Here is a 22,376-nt window from a genome sequence, read left to right as displayed (position 1 = left end):
AAAGCAGAAAATAAAAAAAATAGGAAATAGTTGCAAAATTATATTTCCATCTGAATCTCCTGACAAGCTATGATCTTTATCAGCTGACCCCCCCCCCTCACCCCCAAGTCGTGCCTCCCATCTCTCAGAGCTATGATTTCATATTTCACTTTTATTTATTTCAGGTTGTGAACTAGATTAAGGAAATCTGGAATGATCCATATATAGATTATCACATGTTAATTCACTAGCCAAACAGAAGTCAGGCTCCCACATGGAGAGGAAACAAGCAGAAGTCAAAGAACAGAGATGCTCAAAAGAGGCCACAAGCAAGTTAAGTCCCTGTAGAAGGAGCCAATAAAATAATGATGCAAAGCTCACATTCAAGATCTTGATTGTATTTGTCTAAATAACACCCTCCTTCCTGTGTGTGACACTTTGTGAGAAGAAGCACTACGTATTAGATTATTAGGAGCCTACTACCGTGTTTCTCCGAAAATAAGACATCCTCCGAAAATAAGACCTAGCGCAACTTTGGGAGAAAAAATTAATATAAGAAACTGTCTTATTTTTGGGGAAACAGGGTAGGAAAAGGGATTTATCAGTGAGAATCCAATTGCTTAGCCCAAAGAGTAGAGAAGCAGAACACACACAGGATAATGCAGCACTAAAAGGACCCGCCTCTTGGTACCAATGATTGACTTCTGCCAAGCCAATCACATCAATTCACATCAGTTTTCCTTGTCCAAGATACAGGGAGGAGACTTCCCTCCTTCCCTGAATTCTGCTGTGGTAACAACAACAAACCCTTCTGACTACATATGAACAGAATAATAAAGGGCTTCAGAACATTTCAATAGACATTTTCATGGCCTGGAACCATAATCTGGATTCCCAGAGGGTTATGAATGATTGAAAAGAGCTCAGTAATGCTCTCCTCTCTAGTTCCTACAAATCAAATTACGAAAGTACACAGCTGATTGGAAACATATTAGGGAAATGCTTTCACTATATATTCTTTAATTTCCTTTGCATGGAGTGTTACAGTGATAAAACATTCAACCACAGGAACCCCCTAGCATACTACAAATGCGTACATGCCAAACCGAGAATGAATACAGTGAATTTTCAACAATGAAAACCAATATAAAACAATTTGGGCTAGCATAAATCTTCCTGCACTCACACACTCACAACAGACGTGTCATGTGCATGTCTGATCCGCTGAGGCAGACTCGCGCAGATAATAAATAACTTGTTCCGAGAGGGGGAGGCGGGGAAACCAGGGGCCCAAACCTAATTCGTGTTCAGTCCAAGTAAATAGAAGACGCCTGCCAAGTCCGCCCTCGGGGTTTCCAAATATGTTATATATTTTCATCCTCCGGATTTTTAAAAAAACACAACTGAAAGAAAGGGTGATTTGATGCCGTTAATAGGGCAGGCAAAGCTCTTGCCTTTTGACTGCGGAGGAGGAAGTGCTTACAAAACCCACACAGACCAAGAAGGGACTGCTGACCAAGAGGCTGCTCTCAGCAAGGCCAGCTCATGTGCACAAGCTCCCAGGAGGGGAACAGCCTCTCTGAGTCAGCCCACTCGATGTGGGATAAAAGCTACTGGAACAAGTGGTCCTCGGCAGAGGGAATCCAGCGAGGTTTTCTGCTTCAAGTAACTGTCAGGTGGAAGTGTGACTCCTCTACCCTATTTCAGCATGCAAAGACCAAGGTCCAGTTGTAAAGTGGTCTACTGCTTAACTACCCTGATTTGCCTGTCAGCCTACCACACCTGACTCCACCGAATATATTTTCCCATATGTGGGAGGAGTCTGAGTGACAGAAGAGCCTCAAAAACACCGCTGGTAATCTCTTTCCTGAGTGCCATTCAATCCATACCTTTTCCTTCTTCGCCTACCCTCACCACCATCAGCTAGCTATGGAGACTCTGGTATACCAAGCATGATGGTAGATTCCCTACCTAAGGGATTCTAGGGAATAAAATAATGAAAGAGAGGCTATGCCCACTGCTCTCTGGTTCATGGTCTAACATAAACATGTTATCCTAAGCCAAACACGAACACGAGCTCTGTGCAGGCACCTGTACATGCAATCAAAAAGAACATCGGGTTTACTCTAGAATTAATTCTTATTCTCTGTAAGGCAACTTGCTTTATAAAAATTCTATTAGCCACCAACTGTATGCTGCTAATACAACAAACAGGCATTATCTTGCCTTTGTTTTTATTTAAATCCCGGAGGAGTAATATACTACACATCTCCTACTGGCCAGAGTAGATGAGCAGGCAAAGAAAAGGTTCCATTGTACCTTAAGCACACTCGACAGTGCTCTTCAGACTACCTCTGGTGAAAGGCCAATTTGTTTTGTTTTGTTCTTCCAATCAAACGTGGACTAAAATTTCCATAAACTATAATCAAAATGAATTACTAGAAAAATTTGAATTTAAAAGACTAGGACAAAATATAAGCCTAATGTTTTATCATTAAATGTAACACTCATAGAATTACACACTTGAATTATAAAAACAAAAAGAAACAAACAAAAAGACACATTTCTAATTGTTTACTCTCCGTTCCTGCACTTATCTAATTGTAGACCAGCCGTGGTCTATGGATCATCAGTGACCAACAAAGCACATTTTGGGGTGCACTACATTGAGAAGAGGGGGTGTTGTGGGATCAGGACCAACCCAAAGAAATAATCAAAATATTTCAACCTTAAATAGTTAGAACTAGAAGCAAACTTACTGATAATATAGATTACCTCCTTCACTTGACAGGTGGGAAAATTTGCACAGGAAAGTCAGAGCAGCTTACTCAAAGAAGGCTTTACGTGTGAAACTAACACTGGGATCCAAGTCCTGTACGAAATCACATTTTCACACCCAGGTCTAAACTGGCAGTATTATTTGGGCACTCCCTAATTCATAATACCTTTGCATTGAGGAGTTAAAGGCCCAGGAGAAAAGCCAATTCTATCCTTATAAAATTATGTGAGCAGATCCAAGAACTAAATGAAAGACTGGGCAAGTGGGGTAAGCAAATGAATCATTAGGCAACCAGTTAAGTAGCGTTTCCTTTCTCTTTAAATATTTTTAAATAAACTTTCGACAAAAGAATTTATAAACATTCATTCGTTTTCGTCTGGCAATAAAAAAAAAAAAGCAGTGCCCGAGTCCACAAGCTTCAATAAAACCATTGCAACAGGAAGTAGTGGTTATTTTTTGATAAAATCTCTAAACTTCATTTAAACCAATAGTTCTCCATCTAGGCAATTTTGCCTTCACCCAGGGCACTCTGGGTAATGAATGGTAGGAGTCATTTCAGTTGTCACAACCAGAGGATCATGGTACTACAAACACCTGGTAGGTAGAGGCCAGGGGCTGATAACCATTCTATGGTGCACAACAGAGAACCAACAAGTTCAAAATGTCAACTGTGCCAAGGCTGAGAAACCCGGATCTAAACCATCACACATCGCCCCAAGTGTTCTTCTTTACAAAACTGAAGTCACACAAAAACAAGACCTACACTTTTCTCCTGTATGTACATTGCTTTTTGTTTGTTTGTTTGTTTGTTTAATATTTTCAGGATGCAGAAGAATTGCAGAGCATTTTTTTTTGGTAAACACACATACTCTTAGAGAAAAACTTGGCGTAGTCAATGATTCAACTCAGAAAACATGTGGCAAGGGAACAGGAAGAACACAAATAAACTGAGTCCACAATTTAGCAATCAACTTCATTTTTCCTATTAGTTGTGGCCTTTCTCCGTGGCCACATTATCCCCAGGCAGAGAGAACACTACACATTTTCATCATTCCGTTGTTAAAATAGCTGTTAAATATCTTCAGGACTAGAAAAAAAACAGCAATGGCCTTATAACAGCCTTCATCCTACCTGGTTTCACCCTTCTAATCTCAGTCTGTCCACTTCTCAAGTTCACATCAGCCCAAGAGCAGAGAACTGGATCTTCCCGCTACCAATAACACAAGCCCATCCCATGGCCCCATCTTACTTTACCAGTCCGTCCCCTTCCCACCTGGAACTCACTCTGGGTCCCCAGGATTATACACCTTTCCTTGATCATAATGAACTTGAATGCTTCTTCAAACAGTTAAGTTCTTCAACCAAGGCTACCTGGCTCCCACCATCCCACTGAAGTGCCAAAACCAAGGACACCCAGTCTTTACCTTGTAGCTCCTCTCTGTGGCAGTCTGACCACGCTTTTCTGCTTCTCAAACACCCCACACGCCTTCTAGCTGCTCTCCTCCAATTATCTTCACTCCCTCCACACCTGCCTCCACTAAGCCTCTGGTTATTTCTCACCTGGACCATCACAGAGGCTCACTGACTGTTTCTCAAAGAAACAGGAGCCTTCTCAAGCATCCTCCTGCACAGCTACAAGTGTGGGCTCTTTAAATCCCCATCTTACTATCTCGTTTGCACAGCTGAGCTCTAACAGTGACTGGTTCACAGCCTGGCTGAGGGGTAGACTGGTATCCCCAACCTTCCTTCTCCAGACCAACTGGATCTGAGTCTCTGGAGGTAGGAAGTGGAACTTCTACAAGTCAAACTTCGTGACATATACAGCTCTCAAGCCTGGTCTGTGCGTCACTGCTTCCTTCTCTTACCTGATGTTCCCAAACACCCCCCGTGCAGGCATGCCACGCTTAGAATCCCCTCTCCTCCCCGCCTCACACACCATCCCCAATATGGCCAGAAGGTCTCATCCCATGGTTTTGCAAATACTGGTCCCTGCTTGAAAAAAAAACATATCTTACCCATTCCCTCCATCTCCGTCATCCCCACAGTGATACACATCCAGGCCACTCAAGTTCTCCTTTGCTTAACTAACTCCTCCTTCAAGATTCATCTCAAGGTCACCACCTCTGGGAAGCCGTCTCCACTCAGAGCATGCCCCTTCTCCATGTACACGTGGCCTCAGCAATGTTCATGTCCAGGTCTCTTACAGTACTTTGTGTATAGCTGGTGCTTCATCAATGTTTGATTTCACAGGTAATAAACAGTAAGAACCAACATAGAGCCATTCCTGGAAACCACGGAGAACCCAGGAAGCATGACATTCCCTGGACTTCCTGTCATCTCCTCTTGGCAGGTGGACAGCTCAGTTCACTATTCACCCCCCAGAAACAGCCAGCTTTCCTGGGTCTGTGTCTCATAACCAACTCCTTCCTCCCCCGTGGACCAGGCAGGCTGCGAGGGAACACAATCCGGAATGCCCTTGAGCATCCCACCATCTACCAAACCTTCCAAATGACAAGTCTATCAACACTTTCCATCCCCTCTTCCCATGCTCTTCAAGACTCATCTTCAGCTAATTTTCAGAAGGTGTCTTTTTCTTTCCAAAATCCACTTCTGTCCCCCAAGTTACTAGTTTATTCTTGTCTGTTGGGGGCAGAGTTAGCATGCAAACTATCACAGTTACTTAAATTAAACCAAACGGGATCTTTGAATTCAGTTCATGTCGCATGGAGCAGGGTGGAAGAGCAGGCGGGTCTGCCAGGCTTTGTGGTTTCCGGGCCACCTGATCTGGCACCCAGCCCTGGACTTGGTCAGTGAGCCCCCAATCCCCCCAGGCCCGTGCAATTTGTGTAATGAACCACTTTTCAGACACTGTTCTCCAGAAACAAGTAGAAGTAGAGTCAGGAGGGATACACATAAAATCTGACCAGCCATTGTAGGGCTTAAATGGTGTCCTTAGGAGTTCATTGAAAACAGGCTTTTAATATTCTTCCAGGCCCTACCTACCAGGGATCTTGCAGGCAATGTTGCTTATTTGGGGCTAATGGAGATTTTATAGCCAAACCATTTCCTCGATCCCAAGAGAAAAAATCAGACCCACGAACCACAAGTTCTTAAAGAGGGGCCTTCTGGCCACAACATTCGTTTTCATAGCCTCTTTGTTTTGTTTTCCAATTAGGAATTAAACATATGATTGAAAGGAAATCACCAGCAATAGGAAAAGAAAATGATAGAAAGCTCTAGTTAATTTTGATGGCTTTAGAAATAAAAGACAGAATATACAGAAATATCAGATGAGTACAGATGGCTTGCAAGTTGAGCTCATTTCACCAATAAAGAAGAATGCAACATCTCCATGTGACTGCCTTGGAGACCTAATCTATGTGTTTATTGGAGACAATAAAGTGATGGAATTGTGGCTTATAGAACCAGCCTCTGCACTTCCTAGGATTATGACATACACACTATCTGGCATACATCAAGGAAGCAACACAGATTCTGTGAGCCAAAACTAGTTCAGTATTCTATCTGGTGTAATATGTTATGAAATTTATAATACAATTCGTACAATAAAGGAAAAACACAATATGTTACGGGGGAAAAAATACTTGCAACCACTTTTTTGTAGGAGCACATCGTTCATCATTCCTGCATTTGCTCGGTTCTTTCAGAATCGCCCCTAAATGTGGGAGTGCGTCCACCCCAGGCTGAGTTAGCATCGCTGCCGCCATTCCACCCTCAGCGCCCCACTGTCAGAGAATCCATGCCCACTGCTTCTACCGGCAGAGGAGAAAGATGGAAGCTGAGCTCGTGCTGAGCAAGAGTGGGGAAGGGAGGAAACGTGGGAGAGACTGCCCCGTGAGGCCATCAGGCTGGGTTTTGGTGTGGGCAGGAGATGTCGGTCACCGAGGTGACTGCCAAAGGTGAGTTCCAAAAACTACTTTCATAAACGTTAGCTCAATCATCCTCCAACTGGAGGAAAGAAGAGAAGATAAACATCATCGCATAATTATTATAGGTGAGGCATTAGACTTGGAGTTTTCACATTTTATCCCCATGAAATGAACTCTGGGGCAGAGAACATTTTACCCCCAGTTTTCAAAACAAGGAAATCAAGACCCACAAAAGCCAAATCACTCTGAGGCCTGGTGCACAAAATTTGTGAATGGGGTCGGGGGCAGGGGCGCTTCCTCAGCCCGGCCTGCACTCTCGCAATCCGGGACTGCTGGCTCCCAACTGCTTGCTTGCCTCTTCCTGATTTCCCCTAACCGCTTCTGCCTGCCAGCCTGATCACTCCCTAACCACTCTCCTGCCAGCCTGATCAACATTTAACTTCCCCAGCTGGCCCGATTGCCACTAACTGCCCTCCCCTGCTGGCCTGGTCCCCCCCAACTGCCCTCCCCTATAGGCCTGGTGCCCCCAAATATCCTCCCCTATTTTCCTGCCCCCCCAATTATACTCCCCTGCAGGCCTGCCCCCCAAATGCCCTCCCCTTTTTCCTGGCCCCCCCCAACTTCCCTCCCCTGCAGGCCTGGCCCCTCCAACTGTGCTCCACTGCAGGCCTGGTTCCCCCCACCCAGCTGCCCTCCCCTGCTGGCCTGGTCACCCCTAACTGCCCTCCCCTGCAGGCCTGCCTTCCCAAACTGCCCTCCCTTGCAGGCCTGGGTCCCCCACAACTGTCTTCCACTGTAGGCCTGTTCCCCCCACCACCACCAATTTCCCTCCCCTGCACGCCTAGTCCCCCCCCCAACTGCCCTTTTCTGCAGTCCTGATCTCCCCCAAATGCCCTCCTGTTTTCCTGCCCCCCCAATTGCCCTCCACTGCAGGCCTGCCCCCCCAATTGCCTTCCATTGTAGGCCTGGTTCCCCCCAACTACTCTCCCTTGCAAGTCTGGACCCTCTGCCTGCCCTGGGTCCCCACCAACTGCCCTCCCTTGCTGGCCTGGTCTCCCCCAAATGCCCTCCTCTGCTGGCCTGGTCACCCCTAACTACCTACAATTGCCCTCCCCTGTAGGCCATCTTGTGGTGGCCATCTCCTGTCCACATGGGGGCAGCCATTTTGACCACATGGGGCAGCCATCTTGTGTCTTGGAGTGATGGTCAATTTGCATGTTATTCTTTTATTAGATTAGATAGGATGGCAGTGTGCATCATGGAAGCTCCTGCGTGAGCGTCTGCCAACTGGTGGTGAGTGCATGTCATAGCTACTGGTTGGACAAACAGCCTTTTATATGTATAGATACCTAGATAAAATACATAAGAATACCAGGACTCGCATCTTTTCCATTGTGGCATTGCACCTGGCCTTCCTCTCCTCCTAGCATGTAAGAACTCATCATTTAACCAGGAGAACATTCATTCCTGTGGCTCCCGAGCTCCCCAGCTGGGGGCTAATAAGAATACAGCTGCCCAGTGAAAGCAGCCCACATGCCCACTGATGGGTGAATGAATAAAGGGGATGCAGTATGTTCATGCAATGGAATGTCATGCAGCCTAAAAAGGAATGAAATAATGAAACATGCTACACCATGCATGAGCCTTGATGTTAAGTTAAACAAGCCAGACACGGGTCAAGTCATAGGTACAAATGGCAGAGGAGGAAATGAATTCTCCACCTAATTCCAAGCCCAGTGCCCTTTCCCTCCAGCCTTCAGGGGGCTGAGGGCTGTTATCACTATCTGCCAATCCACAGGCCCCAGGGCACAGGAGCTCCCTGGCTCTCATTTAGCACCTCAATGCAGCCTTCAGGGCTTCTTGAAGTTGTACTCACAGCCTCTTGCAACTGGCCATCCTATAATCCCCAGAATTCAAAATGTCAAAACCTCAGAGGGCACGTTTAAATGGGACCCCTCTGCCTGCCCCGGGCCCGGCTTGGAGAATGCACAGATGCTGCCCAGAGGTCAGAAGGCTGCCTGTGTTCTGCATCAGCTGGTCGCTGCCGGAGCACGTCTGCAGATAAACATCTCGGGCCCTTTCACCACGAAGCTACTGGAGACATAATTAGTTGGCTCTGGTGCCCATAAGCTCATCTGAGTGAAGGAGGCACTCAGTTCACGGGCATACCAATGTACTTTGTTCACCTCCATTACCACATCAGTCCTGGTAAATGCAAGCCTCTCTAGAAGACAGAATCCTCAGGCAGATGCACATGAGCTCTCGACAAGATGCCTTTCGAAAAGCAAACCTAGAACATGTTTTGTTGTTGTTAATCCTCACCCAAGGATATTTTCCCAATGATTTTTAGAGAGTGGAGGAGATGGGGGAAAGGGAGAGAGAGAGAGAGAAACATTGATGTGAGAGAGAAACATAGATTGATTGGGGTCAGGAATTGAACCTGCTACCTAGGTATGTGCTCTTGACTGGGAATCGAACTTATGACCTTTAGGTCTGCAGGCAGCTGCTCTAACCACTGAGCAAAACCAACCAGAGCACAAACCTGGAACATTTGATGTTAATTAAAAAAAAAAAAAAAAGTGCCAACATCTGAAGAGACTGATCAAAGCCCAATAACTGCAGCCTGGTGACTATTTTTAAAATAATAAATAGGTGCATGTACAGTCACACATCTTTATATATAGATACAAGACACACCCACACACATACATTTCATTTCATAGTCACCAAGCTTATCTTCGGCCACTAACCCTGTCAGCACTTGTTACACATCAGTAGAAAATAAGCACACCAGGCATCCACGGCCGGAGGCAGCACTGGCAGGCTGGGGGGCCACAGGCGAGGACACCTAGGTTTTGAGAGCAGCACTTCAACAGGGGCACGTTTAAATGGGAGCCCAGGCTCCTTCGTCACCATGGGGGACATTCTCAACGTGCCCGCTTTAGAACAGTGAAAACTGGTGCAGCCACGTCAGCAGCAGGCCTTGGCCGTGGAGCCTACAATCTCAGAGGCAACCACAAACTCCCCGCTGAAACTGCCTCTGAAAATCCCACAGAATGTGACAGACAGGGGCCCCCCATAGATGGATGGGGACGAACTTGACAGGGAAAAGCTGATCTCTGGTTTAAATCTGACCAGTTTCAACAATGAAAACAGATTTTTGTAAAGGATGATTTTAATGTTCACAAAATCTTCTCAAACAAATAGGGTCATTTTTATTTAAATGCCAAAATAGCCTGGTTTATATTATGGAAAAGCCAATCTATGAAATATAGCTTCTTATACATCTTTTTTCAGTTAGAGAAAAGAAGAGTGAAAAGGAAACTCCCAGACTTTTTTATTTTGTTCTTTTTCCCCCTAAGCTTTAAAAATTTATTAACAAGGAGGGGAGCTAAAGCGGGGAGGGGGCGGCGGAGAGGAACAATTGTAATAATCTGAACGATAGAGATTTATTAAATTTAAAAAAAGAAAAAAAACAATTATTAGGAAACGTATTGAATATAAATTGGCATCAATTTCTGTTAAAGGTTCAAATAATTATCGGTTAAATATACTTACAGCCATACCATCATTTAACAATTTTCATCAAGAAACACATCAGCCCTAGCTGGTCTGGCTCAGTGGATAGAGTGTCAGCCTGCGGAAGCGACCCAGGTTCGATTCTGGTCAAGGGCACATGCCTAGGTTGTGACTTGATCCTTAGTAGGGGACATGCAGGGGGCAACCGATCAATGATTTTCCCTCATCACTGATGTTCCTATTTCTCTCCCTTCCTCTCTGAAGTCAATAAAGATATATATATATATATATATATATATTTAAATCAGTCTCCTAAGCTCTAAATCGAGGAAAATATCAGTAGACCTCGGCAGTTCCATGGTGGGAATGTTCTTCAGAGCAACACACTCTCCCAAGGTGTTTTAAGTGCTAGTCAGCCTCTGCGTTGAAACAGCTGGGAGCAGTGGCTAGAGAATCTGCCAGCAGACTGTAGGATCCAGAGTTTGATTCCAGTCACGGGCACGTACCTCAGTAGCAGGCTCCATCCCCTGCCCTGGTCTAGAGCGTGTGGGAGGCAACCAATTGATATATCTCTCTCTGTGTGTATGTTTCTCCCCCTCCCTTCCTTTCTCCCTAAAAATTCAATGGGAAAATGTCCTCGGGTAAGGATTAACAACAACAACCCAGCTGGGAGTAAACTGGTGGAGACTTCTGTGCGGCTGGAAATGGAAAACCACGCTCACCGCATGCAGAGCCGGGCTCTGGAGGGTCCCCAGGAACCTAAGTGGCTGTCCCCAGGAGAGGGGATCCGAAGGCTGGGGTCAGGAGAGGGAGGAAGCCTTATTTGACTATCAGTGCCTCTGGATACTTTGAATTGCCTGTTAACTATTTTAGTTAACGCATCTTCACAGAAGAGTCAAGCTCGTCTTGGATACTGAAGAGAACAAAAAGTAAGTTAGGGTTTCCCAAAAGAATGTCAGTGAGTAAGAAAAGCCACCGCCTCCTAAGCCACATGTTATCTTCAACTGCCTCCACACAAAGCTTCCATCCGCATCCTTCCTGTGAAAGGCGGTCCACCCAGGAGGCTGTGGCAGACTGACCTCAGATCTGTCTCCCTCTCTCTCCTTTATCTCCAGAGCCCTCCTCACTCCCTGGTCTCTCCTCCCTCCTTATCTCACAGGCAGCGTGATACCAGCAAGAAGGAGCCTCCTGTACCCAGGGCCCTGCAACTTCTCACAACTGTGTGAACGTGAAAAACAAGATCACCCCCCTAAACATCTGTTCCCCCATCTGTGAAGGCAGAATGATAACCATCACCACCACAGGGCTGGAGACAGCAGTATCTAGGAATATCTACAGACGGGCTTTGTGTGTATCAAAATATCCTCTAAGTCTCATTCACAGTAGAGTGAAGATGCCTGACAGCATGGACCTTAAGCAAGTCCAGGTGGCTCCTTGTTTGGGATGTGGCACCTGGGGCAAATGGCATCAGAAACACCACCAATACTGCTAAGAATGTGGCTGTGACTAAGGGGAAGGAAAACAGAAGTGGAGGGAAAAGACACTCTTTTGTTTGGGCAAGGCGCGGATGCAATTGCCAAAAGAAGTTTGGTTACAAACAAACAGATGGACGCATGCATGGCTAGCTCAGCCTTTCCATCTTCCACAGTTTAAACAATAAGTCAATTTACTCTGTCAACAAAGAGAGTGTGGTTATTTTTTTTTTTAGTTGTGTGAGTTTTGTTTTGTTTTTTAATGCTCATTCCTGTATATGGTAAGTGGCTGGATCTCTTCAAAAACAGCCACAGAAGAATATCCTAAAAGACACGGTCATGTCCCAGGTCATTCTCAAGGCAGCACTGAGAAGAAGCCATGGCCTTGGATGTATGAAAAGCGAGTGATAATTAATAAGGCTCAATCTTTAATGATTATTCACAGTTCCACAGGTCAGTCCTTGGTCTACATAAATGAGCCCAATCCCCTTAACATTTTCCATGCATGTTTTTCTCTCTAAATCTTATTTATTGGAACTGAGGACGGCTGTCCTAATTCTGGAAATCGGTGTGCAAATATTTACGTTTTACCTCTTTCCTTTCATTTTCTGAGACATCGTAGGATATTTTTTAAATCAAATATAAAAGTTAAACCGTTTTGTTTTTTTTTAAATACAGCCCATGGGATCACCACTCAGAAACACAAGCCCCAGCACACAGAAACTAAAGACCAGAGGAGACTGTGGAAAACAAACCCCCGCTGACAAATGAAAGACTTGCTTCTTATGTCTTTTGTCAAAGTATTGCAGACAATTAATATGTGATGCTCCACGTGAAGGATCTGGAATTTGACCTATAAATATTTGCAACACACCTTATTTGTTTATGATCCACTAATAACAAACATATATTCGGATAACAAATACATTATTGTTTATGAAAGAACCCCAAATGAAAGGATGATTCTTGGTCCAAGGAAATACAGAAAACAGGCCAAAAATGCCTGTTGGACTCTCAATGATCTCATTTGTTTTCATCAAGCAGTACTGCGTGTTTTCTAATTAGATGACTCTTTTGCAGTGCTGTTGGATAATTGGGTAAAAATGTATAGCCATTCCTAACATTAAAATGATCTGAAAAGTGCACTGAAACACTGGCTTGAGAAGTACACTGAAACACTGGCTTAATAATTTACTTACTTAAAAAAAAAAAAAAAAAAAAAAAAAAAAAAAAAAAAGACTATCTGGCTTCCTAAAAGTTAAGAACAATTGGTAAAGCAGTGCCATGCCATAAATACCCGGCATGTAGGTTAGTAAGTACTTATGGAATAAAATGAATGAATGAATGAATGAATGAATGAACAAACAAATCACATGAGTAATCAGAAGCAAAAGGAACACAAATGTGAACACAAATGTGCGTACACACACACACACACACACACACACACGGTTAAGAATCCTCTTGGAAACCTGAGTTTTCATACTTCTGTTTTCAACCTGAATTGCCTTTTCAATAGCAACAACTCTTTCAGAGGAAAAGAAATAGAAATCATGATAGAATTCTGTTCCATTTTTGCCTGCCCCTTTCACCCTCCCCCAAACGATCAGCAACATACAAACAAAAACTTATTCCCGATTTGTGTTAATTCATCAGACCTGGAGGGAAGCCCAGGAGCTGGGACTTTAACACGTTCCCTGGGTGATGCTAAGTGGCAGGCGGTGCCTAAGAACTATTTCATGCCTTTGTGTGCCCCCCGTTTCCCTGGGAGCCTTCCCCTGAGCAGCCCTCTTTGGATGTGATTAACTCCTTCTTGTTCATGACTGTGGGTTGCCCACACACTCCCAGCCCCTGGCTCTCCAGCTGTCCGCCTCCCCTCGTGCTTCTTCCCTGGGGAACGTCCCCACGGATGGCATTTCTTTGACCCCTCCAGTACACCAATCTCCTTAAAGGCATAGACACCCTTTTGCTTGATATTGGGGTTCACGATTTAACTTATTTGGCCCCCACTTTCCTCATCTGGAAAATGAGCTGTTGTGTGGGCTAAGTGATGAGCATAAACCAATGAACTCAGTCCCCAGCATCTTGGGAAAGCAAGTCCCTCTGGACTACTATGAAGATAACTGGTGGGTGGGGGTAAAGGTCTTAAAAGGAACCAGGTGAGTCACCCCTCACCATCCACAGGGCCAGGGAACAATGTCCTCACCCAGGAAACATGTTCCTGACCGGCGGCTGGCCTCAATCAAAGACTGGCCATGAGCAGGAAAAACCCATCAAGAATGGCCATGGTCATGGCTACCAGGATGCCATGCATAGAAACTTCTGTAATAGTTTAAGGCAGTGGTCAGCAAATGGCAGCTCAGGAGCCACATGCGACTCTTTGGCTCCTTGAGTGCTCTCATGCCACTTCTTCAAAATAGACTCGCCCAGGCCGAAAACCGACTTCTGTGCACGGGCCACGAAGTTTCAATAGCACTCTACGTGCACGCACGCATGTGGTGTTTTGTGGAAGAGCCATACCCAAGGGGCCAACGAGCCACATGTGGCTCCCGAGCCATTGGTTTAAGGGATGAAATGAGGATCCAACAGTTATAAATAAACTAGACACACTCACTACAGAAGTGGCCCAAATATATGGTAGTACACATAGGATAAAATATGAATCTGAACACAAACAGAGCATAACATGGGGATTTTCAATGGTCCAGATCTCTTAGTAGAATGAATGAGCTAACAACATGCTTTCTAGGCCTTCTCCTCCCCGTGCTTCTCCCATATTGAAAATATCAAAACAAACACACACACCAGCATCGCCTCAGAGCCTTCACATGCTTCGGATGTGGAGGGTGCTCGGTAATCAGAACGCTGAAGAGGATGATAAACAAATAAGCAAAGGCAGACACGAAAGCCAGCAGCCTGTTCCGGGGGACACGTGCACCGCAGGCCCCGGAAAGGAGGTCGGGCACGGGCGCCGTGGGAATGCATCAGAGACAAAGAGCTCACGTTTCACCGGGAAGGAAAGCATGCGTGCCGTAGGGACCACCGTGATAACATGTGGGCCTCAGGCCTCGGGCTCAGGTGGGCAGGGCGTAGGAGGAGCCTGGGAAAAACTGAGCTCAAACGGCTTTACCGATGAAGATGCCCGTGTGCGTGTGTACCAGCGTGCACAGACCTCACGTGGACATCTCTGTGACATTGCAACAACTTGCCCCAGAAACAAACCCAACAGGCAGATAGATGCTCAACACACTTTCAGACCTCCACCAGAGAGCCCCCTTACCACCACCAACAGCTCCCCAACACACACACACACACACACACACACACACACACACACACCACATACAAAATCATGCACACCTACATATGCATGCACACACATGCATGCACACAAACATGTGCATACACTCATGCATGCATGCACATGCACACACCAGCTTCCCTCCCGACACCCATGCGCACCCAGCCCAGGACAGAGCGAAGAGGAGGGAGAAAGAGAAATAAGATGTCTGCGGAGGAGGCCAGAGAAGCCGGCCGGGAGCCGTCACCTTTGCAGCGCTCGCAGCAGGCTCCCCTCTGCTTGACGGCGAGGGCGCAGTCCCTGGACAGCACCGGGCACTTCTCCCGCTTGCAGGTCACTTCCTTGTTCTGGGCAAAGAGACAAGAGACATTTGACATCAGCTTCAAACAGAAGCCCTGAATCCCAGCCCAGGGCGGAGTTCCCCCAACCTCTTCCCCTCACCCCCTGTCACCTGCCTCTGGGCAGGAAAGCTCTGTGAGGGCAGCAGGTCTGTGCGCTCTCTGGAGCAGAAGTCCTCATCCGGGCATGCACGCTCTTTTAGGTCAAGGGCAGGTGCCAGGGCATGGGCAGGCCCTTCCTTACAAGCCAGCTTCACCTGGACACCCACTCGGAGCAGGGAGAGGTGTCCTCGCCCCACGCTCAGCACCCCTCTCAGCATGCCCCACAGAAACCATAATATTTGCATAAATCATACCCTGCCCCTTGGGCTACCTGGGCCAGGACTGCATCGTGAGAACAAAAATATTTGCACAGGCCGTCCAACAACCCTTCATAGTCGAGTGCATTAAAGTGCAGCGCCTGCAGTTCCAACGCAAATACTGACAAGGAAGGCTGAAGGGGCCTGGGCTCGGGCAGAGGGAAGGGAACACGCCCCGGCCAGGCAGGACACAGCGCTCAGTGTTTACCGGGACAGCTGCGTCCTATTAGCGCGGAGGCTCGGGAAAGGAGGGCGGCACTGGCATCCTGGTTCTACTGAGAGGTCAGCGGGTACAGGGACTCGGAGGAGACCCCGCGGAGGGGGTGCCCCCCTGCGGGGGGACTGGACACACAGGAGCCAGAGGACCGGCCCAGAACCTCGGCAGAGCTGGGCTTTGGTAACGGTGCCTGCTGAGCGCTAGGGCTGTGCTTTCACACCTGCTCACGTCCTTAGGAGGTCACCAGCCCTGCAAGGTGCCCCCAGGGTCTAATCTGTAATGAATCAGGTTGTCAGCCCTGCCCCTTCCAAGTGATCAGAACCGCTGAGCGTTCCAGAATCCACTCTTCCCAGAACCTCACTCCTTCCAGAACATCCCTCCCTCCAGAACTCCCCTCCCCCCAGAATTCCCCTCCCCTCAGAACTCCCCTTCCCTGATATCTCCCTTCCCCCAGAACCCCACTCCTTCAGTACTCCACTCCCCCCAGAATCCCACTCCTTCAGAACCCCACTCCCCCCAGAATCCCACTCCTGCAGAACCCCACTCCCCCCCAGAATCCCACTCCCCCCAGAACCCCAATCCCCCCCAGAACTCAACTCCCCCCAGAGTGAGGTGTATGGAGCCCTGGACCCCGTCAGCTGCTTCACTCTGCACGGCCACAGACGCTGGGAACCAGGAGCCCCAGGGAAGAATGCTGCTCCGCCTCTTCCGCTGGACACACCGAGCATCTCACCAGCATCACCGGTCAGCACCCTGAGGCCAACACGGTGAACATGCTTGTGAGGCCATCTCAGGGCCTGCCCCCACCTGCGGGCTGGTGTGCAGACCTTTGGGGTTTTATTTATTAGCTGTCGGTGTATGATTTTGGTGGTTGACCTGAATAATCCAGTTTCCACACACACACACACACACACACACCGCCCCCAGGTGTCTGTTATGTGGTCAGGGCCCTCAGTAATTCCTTAAAGCCCGTGAGGCAGTGGTCCCCACACAAGGCTCCAAGTCAGAACCCGGCAGCTCCTAACACGCCCGGCTCTGCCTCCCACCTGCAGCCTCTGAGGACCAGGCCCAGACGGGTCTCCCAGCTCCCAGGTCATCCCAAGGGGCAGGCAGGGCTACAGAGCATGCCTGTGGCCGGGCAGGCAGAGGTGGTGGCATGGAGACACTGAGCCACAGCCCTTCAGTTCACTGCAGAATTCTCTTTACATTACAAATGTAATAACATAGTTATGGCCACAATGTCCTTCAAAGAAGCATAGTTTAAGAATGTAATCGTCCTGGCCGGCATGGCTCAGTAGTTGAGCATCAACCTATGAACCAGAAGGTTAATGGTTCCATTCCAGGTCAGGACACACGGCCTGGCTGTGGACTCGAACCCCTTCCCAAGCAGAGCCTGTCACACACACACACACACACACACACACACACACACACACACCCAAGCTGGCTCCGCCTTAGGGAAGGACCACCCCCAGGGCATCTCCTCTCAGAAGGGGAGACGCAGGCCCAGAAACTCAAGCTCGGAGGGCGTGGGAGCGGGTGCGGAGTCTCCAGGCGGGGTTTGATACAAAGAACACACGCTCAATGCTACGTTAGAAACCTGGGAGCCAGTCAAGATCCATAACAGGATCCCACACTTCAGAATAAATAGCTTGTAATTGCAGCCCCACACAAACGTGATTCCAGCCAGATGGCTTGGGGAGTCACATCTGGAATGTTTTTGTCCACACACACAGGGAACAGACCTAAGCCTTATCTGTAGGTGAGGAGGAGTGCTTCCTTCCTCCCTTCTACTGCCCTTGGAGCTGTTCTGCATTCTACCAAAGGTCACGTGGGTCCGGAGCTGCCATCCCTCAGCGTCCCCTGCGGATGATGGACATGGAGCACCTGCTCAGAGTCCCAGGCCCTCCGAGAAAGGAGCAAAAGCTGCACAGCGCCCCTGAGGAGAGGCTGCTGCCCCCACCCCCTAAGGGGGTGCAGCAGCGACAGAGCACATTGGAGCACAGGTGAACCAGGACCTCGCTTCACTTTTCCAGATTTGCCGAAAGACAAAACCACTGGCCTTCCGCCAGTGCCTCCCGTGAGGAGCCACACCCACAAAGCCAGGCCTAGAAGTCCTCTTCCACTGGCTGCCTCACCCCCCACCTGAACAGGTGTCCTCTGCCCTGGTTCAAGGTCATGTCTCATTCGGTTCCCTGATACCGGCTCACACTGACCACACACCTTTATGGACCAGGCTCTGTGCTGAGAATTTTATATACGTTACGTCACCAAAAGGTCCTCATGGTCCCCATTTTACAGGTGAAGAGCCCAGGTTCAGGAGCTCACCCAGGGTCACACCCACAGACCTGTGTCTGACTACGAAGGCATGCCCTGAAAGGTTACCCAACGCTGCTTCCCAGGCGGTCAGGAGACACAGCAAAGCAAAACAGTGCCGGCCATGAGGCTCCAGGGGAGACGGTACCAGCCCGGCAGTCCCACAGGTGGGCCCCGAGCTCTCTAAGGGGGAGAGAAACTCCCAGGAGCTGCAGCATCACCAGCCGCAGGAGCTCTGCAAACACAGCTGCCTCCTGGCAACCAGGGGCTGTGCCACTTCCGATAAGGACAAGTCTCTGGGCAAACCACCCCTCTGCGGACCAGACTGGCATCCTCGAACAAACTTCCCTTGAGATCCCAGCTTGGGTTCAAGACTCCCCAAACCTAAGCAACAAAAAGGGTGGCAAAGAGGTACTGGAGGCAAATGCCACCACACTCTAAAATGCCCACCTCTCCATGAATAAGAGTAATAAACCTCCTCACGTGTTTCCCTCCCGGCCTCTGGGTCCTGGTGCCCATCGCTGTCCGGGGGCCGCCCAGCCTTGTCAAAGGCATCCGTTTGCAATATCGTCTCCTTTCTCAAAGACCAAATATACCAAAACCCCAAAGGCAGCCTCTGGGGACACAGGAAATTAAGTGCCAACAAACAAAAACGAACAGGGGCATCGGGAGTGAAAATGAAAAAACCTCCGTGGCTGGCAACAAAGCTCCTCAAGGATGCGCGCCAAACCGCAGCTCCCGCCACAGCCAAGTTCAAACAGGATCTGGCAGGCAGCTTGCTGTGTCAGAGATGTGCCACTAGATGGCAGCACCGAGTTCCCGGGCTCCCTGACCTTGGGAAGGGTGGCCCTGAGACCTTGCAAGGACCGCCTTCCTGAGCATTTTCCGGGGTCTGGTGTGGAGGGAAAGGATTGCTTCCTGATGGGGGGCCGGGGGAGGTGGGGGGGGGGGCGGGCTGGAGACAGAGAAGAGAACAAATCACCCCTGTGAGATTTTTCCTGTTTGCTTTCCTCAGAGAAACCAGGGGGGGAAGGGAAGAAAACAAGCTTTGAGATGCTTTGGTTCTATGTCAATCCAATGTCTTGAAGGTATTTTTTTTCCCTAAGCTTCTTTCAGGAATACAGGAAGTATTGCCTGGCCTTCCGTTTCTATGTTTCAGATGACAATAAAATAGAAATCGGGGGCGGGGGGGGGGGGGCGGGGGGGGGGGCCACACAGCAGCTACTATGGTGAGCGTGGTCAGGGCAGGGAGAAGAGGCAGTGGGCAGAGACCCTGCGTTTAGACTGAACCAGTGCCACAAATTCCTTGAAATGAGAATGTAAACAACAATAGCTGGCACCCTGCCTGCAACCCTCCACACACACACACACACACACACACACACACACACACACCCGGGGAAGGCGGCAGCCGGGAGGCCGGCAGTCCTCCTTCCCTGGCATCCTTGTCCCATGAAAGCAGCGCCTGCCTCGGGGCAAACAGCTGTCGTTTGGCAAGCGAGCAAGCGCTAAGTGCCAGCCCCGCTTTTTGGAAAGGCAAGAAGGCTGTGACATGGCAATATTTCTCCCTGCCCAAACGAGCAGCACTCAGGATGTCCCTGAGACACAGAGGCCAGCGAGTATTGGTATCATAAGGGCGTACAGAGGTGCCAGAAACTCTCCGTCCTAAATTAGAAACTGCCCAGACCACTCGCCCTCCTACACACACACACACACACACACACACACACACACACACACGCCTCAGTCCCTGCATCACTGTGTCTTATTTAGGAAGTGGTTCTATACGTGTTGCTGCCTTCAAGAATTGCCCTACCAACCTCCCTGTTGGTTAGACCATCATCCCCAGGCACCAAGGTTACAGGTTCAATCTCCACAAGAAGCAACCAATGAATGCATAAATGAGTGGAACAAGAAACCCATGTCCCTCTCTGTTCTTCCCTCCCTCCCTCTCTCCCTCTAAAATCAGTAAATGAAAATACAGTGATATGTAGTTCCAAAAGAGCTGAGCCTTGCCCAGCCAGTGTGTCTCAGTGGTTGAGTGTTGATCCAGGAAACAAGAGGTCACTGGTTCCATGCCCCGTCAAGGCACACGCCCGGGTTGCAGGCTCTTTCCCCAGTAGGGGGTGTGCTGGAGGCAGCTAGTTGATGTTTCTCTCACATGGATGTTTCTATCTCTCTATCCATCTCCCTTAAAAAAAAAAAAAAAAAAATCAATGGGGAAAAAAAAAAAAACATTTTAAAAAAATGTTTTATCCCTGTTGTTTTATCCCAGAGTTTCATCCCTGTTGATTTAAAATAAACAAACAAGAAAGAATTGCCCTACCATATTGCAAATAGACATGGGGGGAGGGGAACCCATATTAATGCTGAATAAGCTGCTCCCTTTGTCACAGTGTTGTTGGGAGACACCCAGTGGCTCTGAGAAACACCGAGCGGGAGTTCTAGAAAGACCTGCACCAAGGCCTCGGCATGTGTGCCGTCACTGCCAGCGTGCTGGCCACTCTCCAGAGACATACACTGTCTCTGAGGACACAAGGCATCGATGTTTGCAGATCGCACACACACACTGCGGTCGCTTCTGTCCCCACTGAGGCTTACGGGGGACACTTCCACCTGCTCCAAAGCCATGGATGTCAGCCAACACCTAGGACAGTTTGATTCCTTTTTTCTGAAGAATTCCTTTGGAGCAGACACACAGTAGGATTTTACTATTGGAGAATCTCAAGATTGCTCACAGAGGAATTGGTCTTTTGGGAATATGATGCCATAGATCCAGTTTCCCAAGGAAGGTGATCCAACATCAGCACACTTTTCTCTTAGGAATTTCCAGTCTCTCTCCCCCACTCTTCCCGCCCCCCTTGCATGAGGTCACAGAGGTCAGCTTCTCCTTGAAGTGCCCCCAGGGTAACCCAATTCCAGTCCCCACAGAGCCAAAGGGAACTTAATGGTGCTTCTGCACACAGGCCGCCACGTCTTCTCAGCAATATCCTAACACGTCTCATACACAGAATGCTCCGTGTTGGCACCGAGCCGTCCTGCTGATGAAGTCTGCGGCACCGGTTCATTACGCGCACAGGTTCCCTGTGACCCACAGGCGGAGGAACAGCCCTCGGTGAATCCACGCGACTCGGGCCCCTCGAACAGCTGGCTCGCAGGGGACTTGGGAACACAGCCTGGTCCCCCGGCCTGGGTGAAGGGGCAGGCCAGGACGCCGGTTGCTAAGGCCCAGCACTAGAACACACGGGTGCACCCTATGGGTGTCAGGTTAGCTTCCACGTGACCACTGAGGCTTTAGGAAGCGAGCAGCATCCAGTGGAGCTGACGGGGAAATTTTCAAGGAAGACAGGTCCCCTAGGCCAGACAGGTCAGGTCTCCTGCCCTGGTCCCCGGCCTGTTCTAAGGTAACCTGGAAGGGATGGTCCAAAACGTGGGGAATCAGACCTGACTCCAAAACGTTAGGGGTCTAGAATGCAGAGACGTAGGCGAAGCTGCAAAAGACCCCAGGATTGGGGGGGGGGCCTTCCATGGCTCGTTGCCCGTTTTGATAATGAACCATGTTCAATAAGGTGACTCCGTCCCTGGAACAGGTGGTCAGGGGAAACCCTTCGCAAACGCGCGTGACCCCTCCCGGAGAGACAACACAAGCTCCGACCTGCTCCAGCCTGTCTCCTTAGGACAAACTCCGGTCTTCGTCTCTTAGAAAAGAAAAAGAATCACCGGAGGCCTGGGAGCTGGGGGGAAGGGGAAGGGGGGGAGGGGCTGAGATAGCTCAGAGGTTGCCAATGGCAGTATTAAATTTGACTGATAATTTATTATTTTAATTAAGCTTTTACTGGCTTGTTCTTTGTTACTGATAGTGCAATTGACTTCCCCATAACTCTTGCACAGAAAGAGCTGCAAGTGTGTGTGGGGGGGGGGGGGGGGGCGGGGGAGCAGAGGGAGGGAGGGAGGCAGTTAGTCCACTACAAAGCCTTTGGGTCCACGTATAAGGCTGTGGGCCACGATTCTCAGCTCAATGAAAGTGGGGGAGGAGGCAAATAATGGGGGGGGGGGCGTAAAATACTAGCAAAACTGTTTCTAAGGTGAAGAAACTCTGTTTGGTAGGGAGAATAACCCAAACTTCCCAGCCAGGAGAATGGTTTTCCAAGATCTCTTCTTTTTCAACTGAGGGAGGTCAGCAGGAGAGGTGGGGGGTGCCGTCTG

General features: G+C 48.7%; 1 protein-coding gene across 2 annotated transcripts in view; it reads right to left on the bottom strand.

Annotated features, from left to right (window-relative positions):
* Nucleotides 1-22,376, bottom strand: part of BMPER (BMP binding endothelial regulator) — a 187,155-nt gene that overhangs the window by 140,494 nt on the left and 24,285 nt on the right. For both annotated transcript variants that reach the window (XM_084896864.1, XM_084896865.1), the window contains exon 3: nt 15,188-15,287. In XM_084896864.1, coding sequence (XP_084752990.1) covers nt 15,188-15,287 — 100 coding nt within the window. The remainder of the gene's footprint in view (nt 1-15,187; nt 15,288-22,376) is intronic.

Source organism: Pipistrellus hanaki (assembly GCF_964339955.1).
Source record: "Pipistrellus hanaki genome assembly, chromosome: 10".
In the NCBI taxonomy this organism is placed as follows: Eukaryota; Metazoa; Chordata; class Mammalia; order Chiroptera; family Vespertilionidae; genus Pipistrellus; species Pipistrellus hanaki.
Note: the sequence above shows the minus strand (reverse complement) of the source record. Positions and strands in the feature narration are given on the sequence as shown.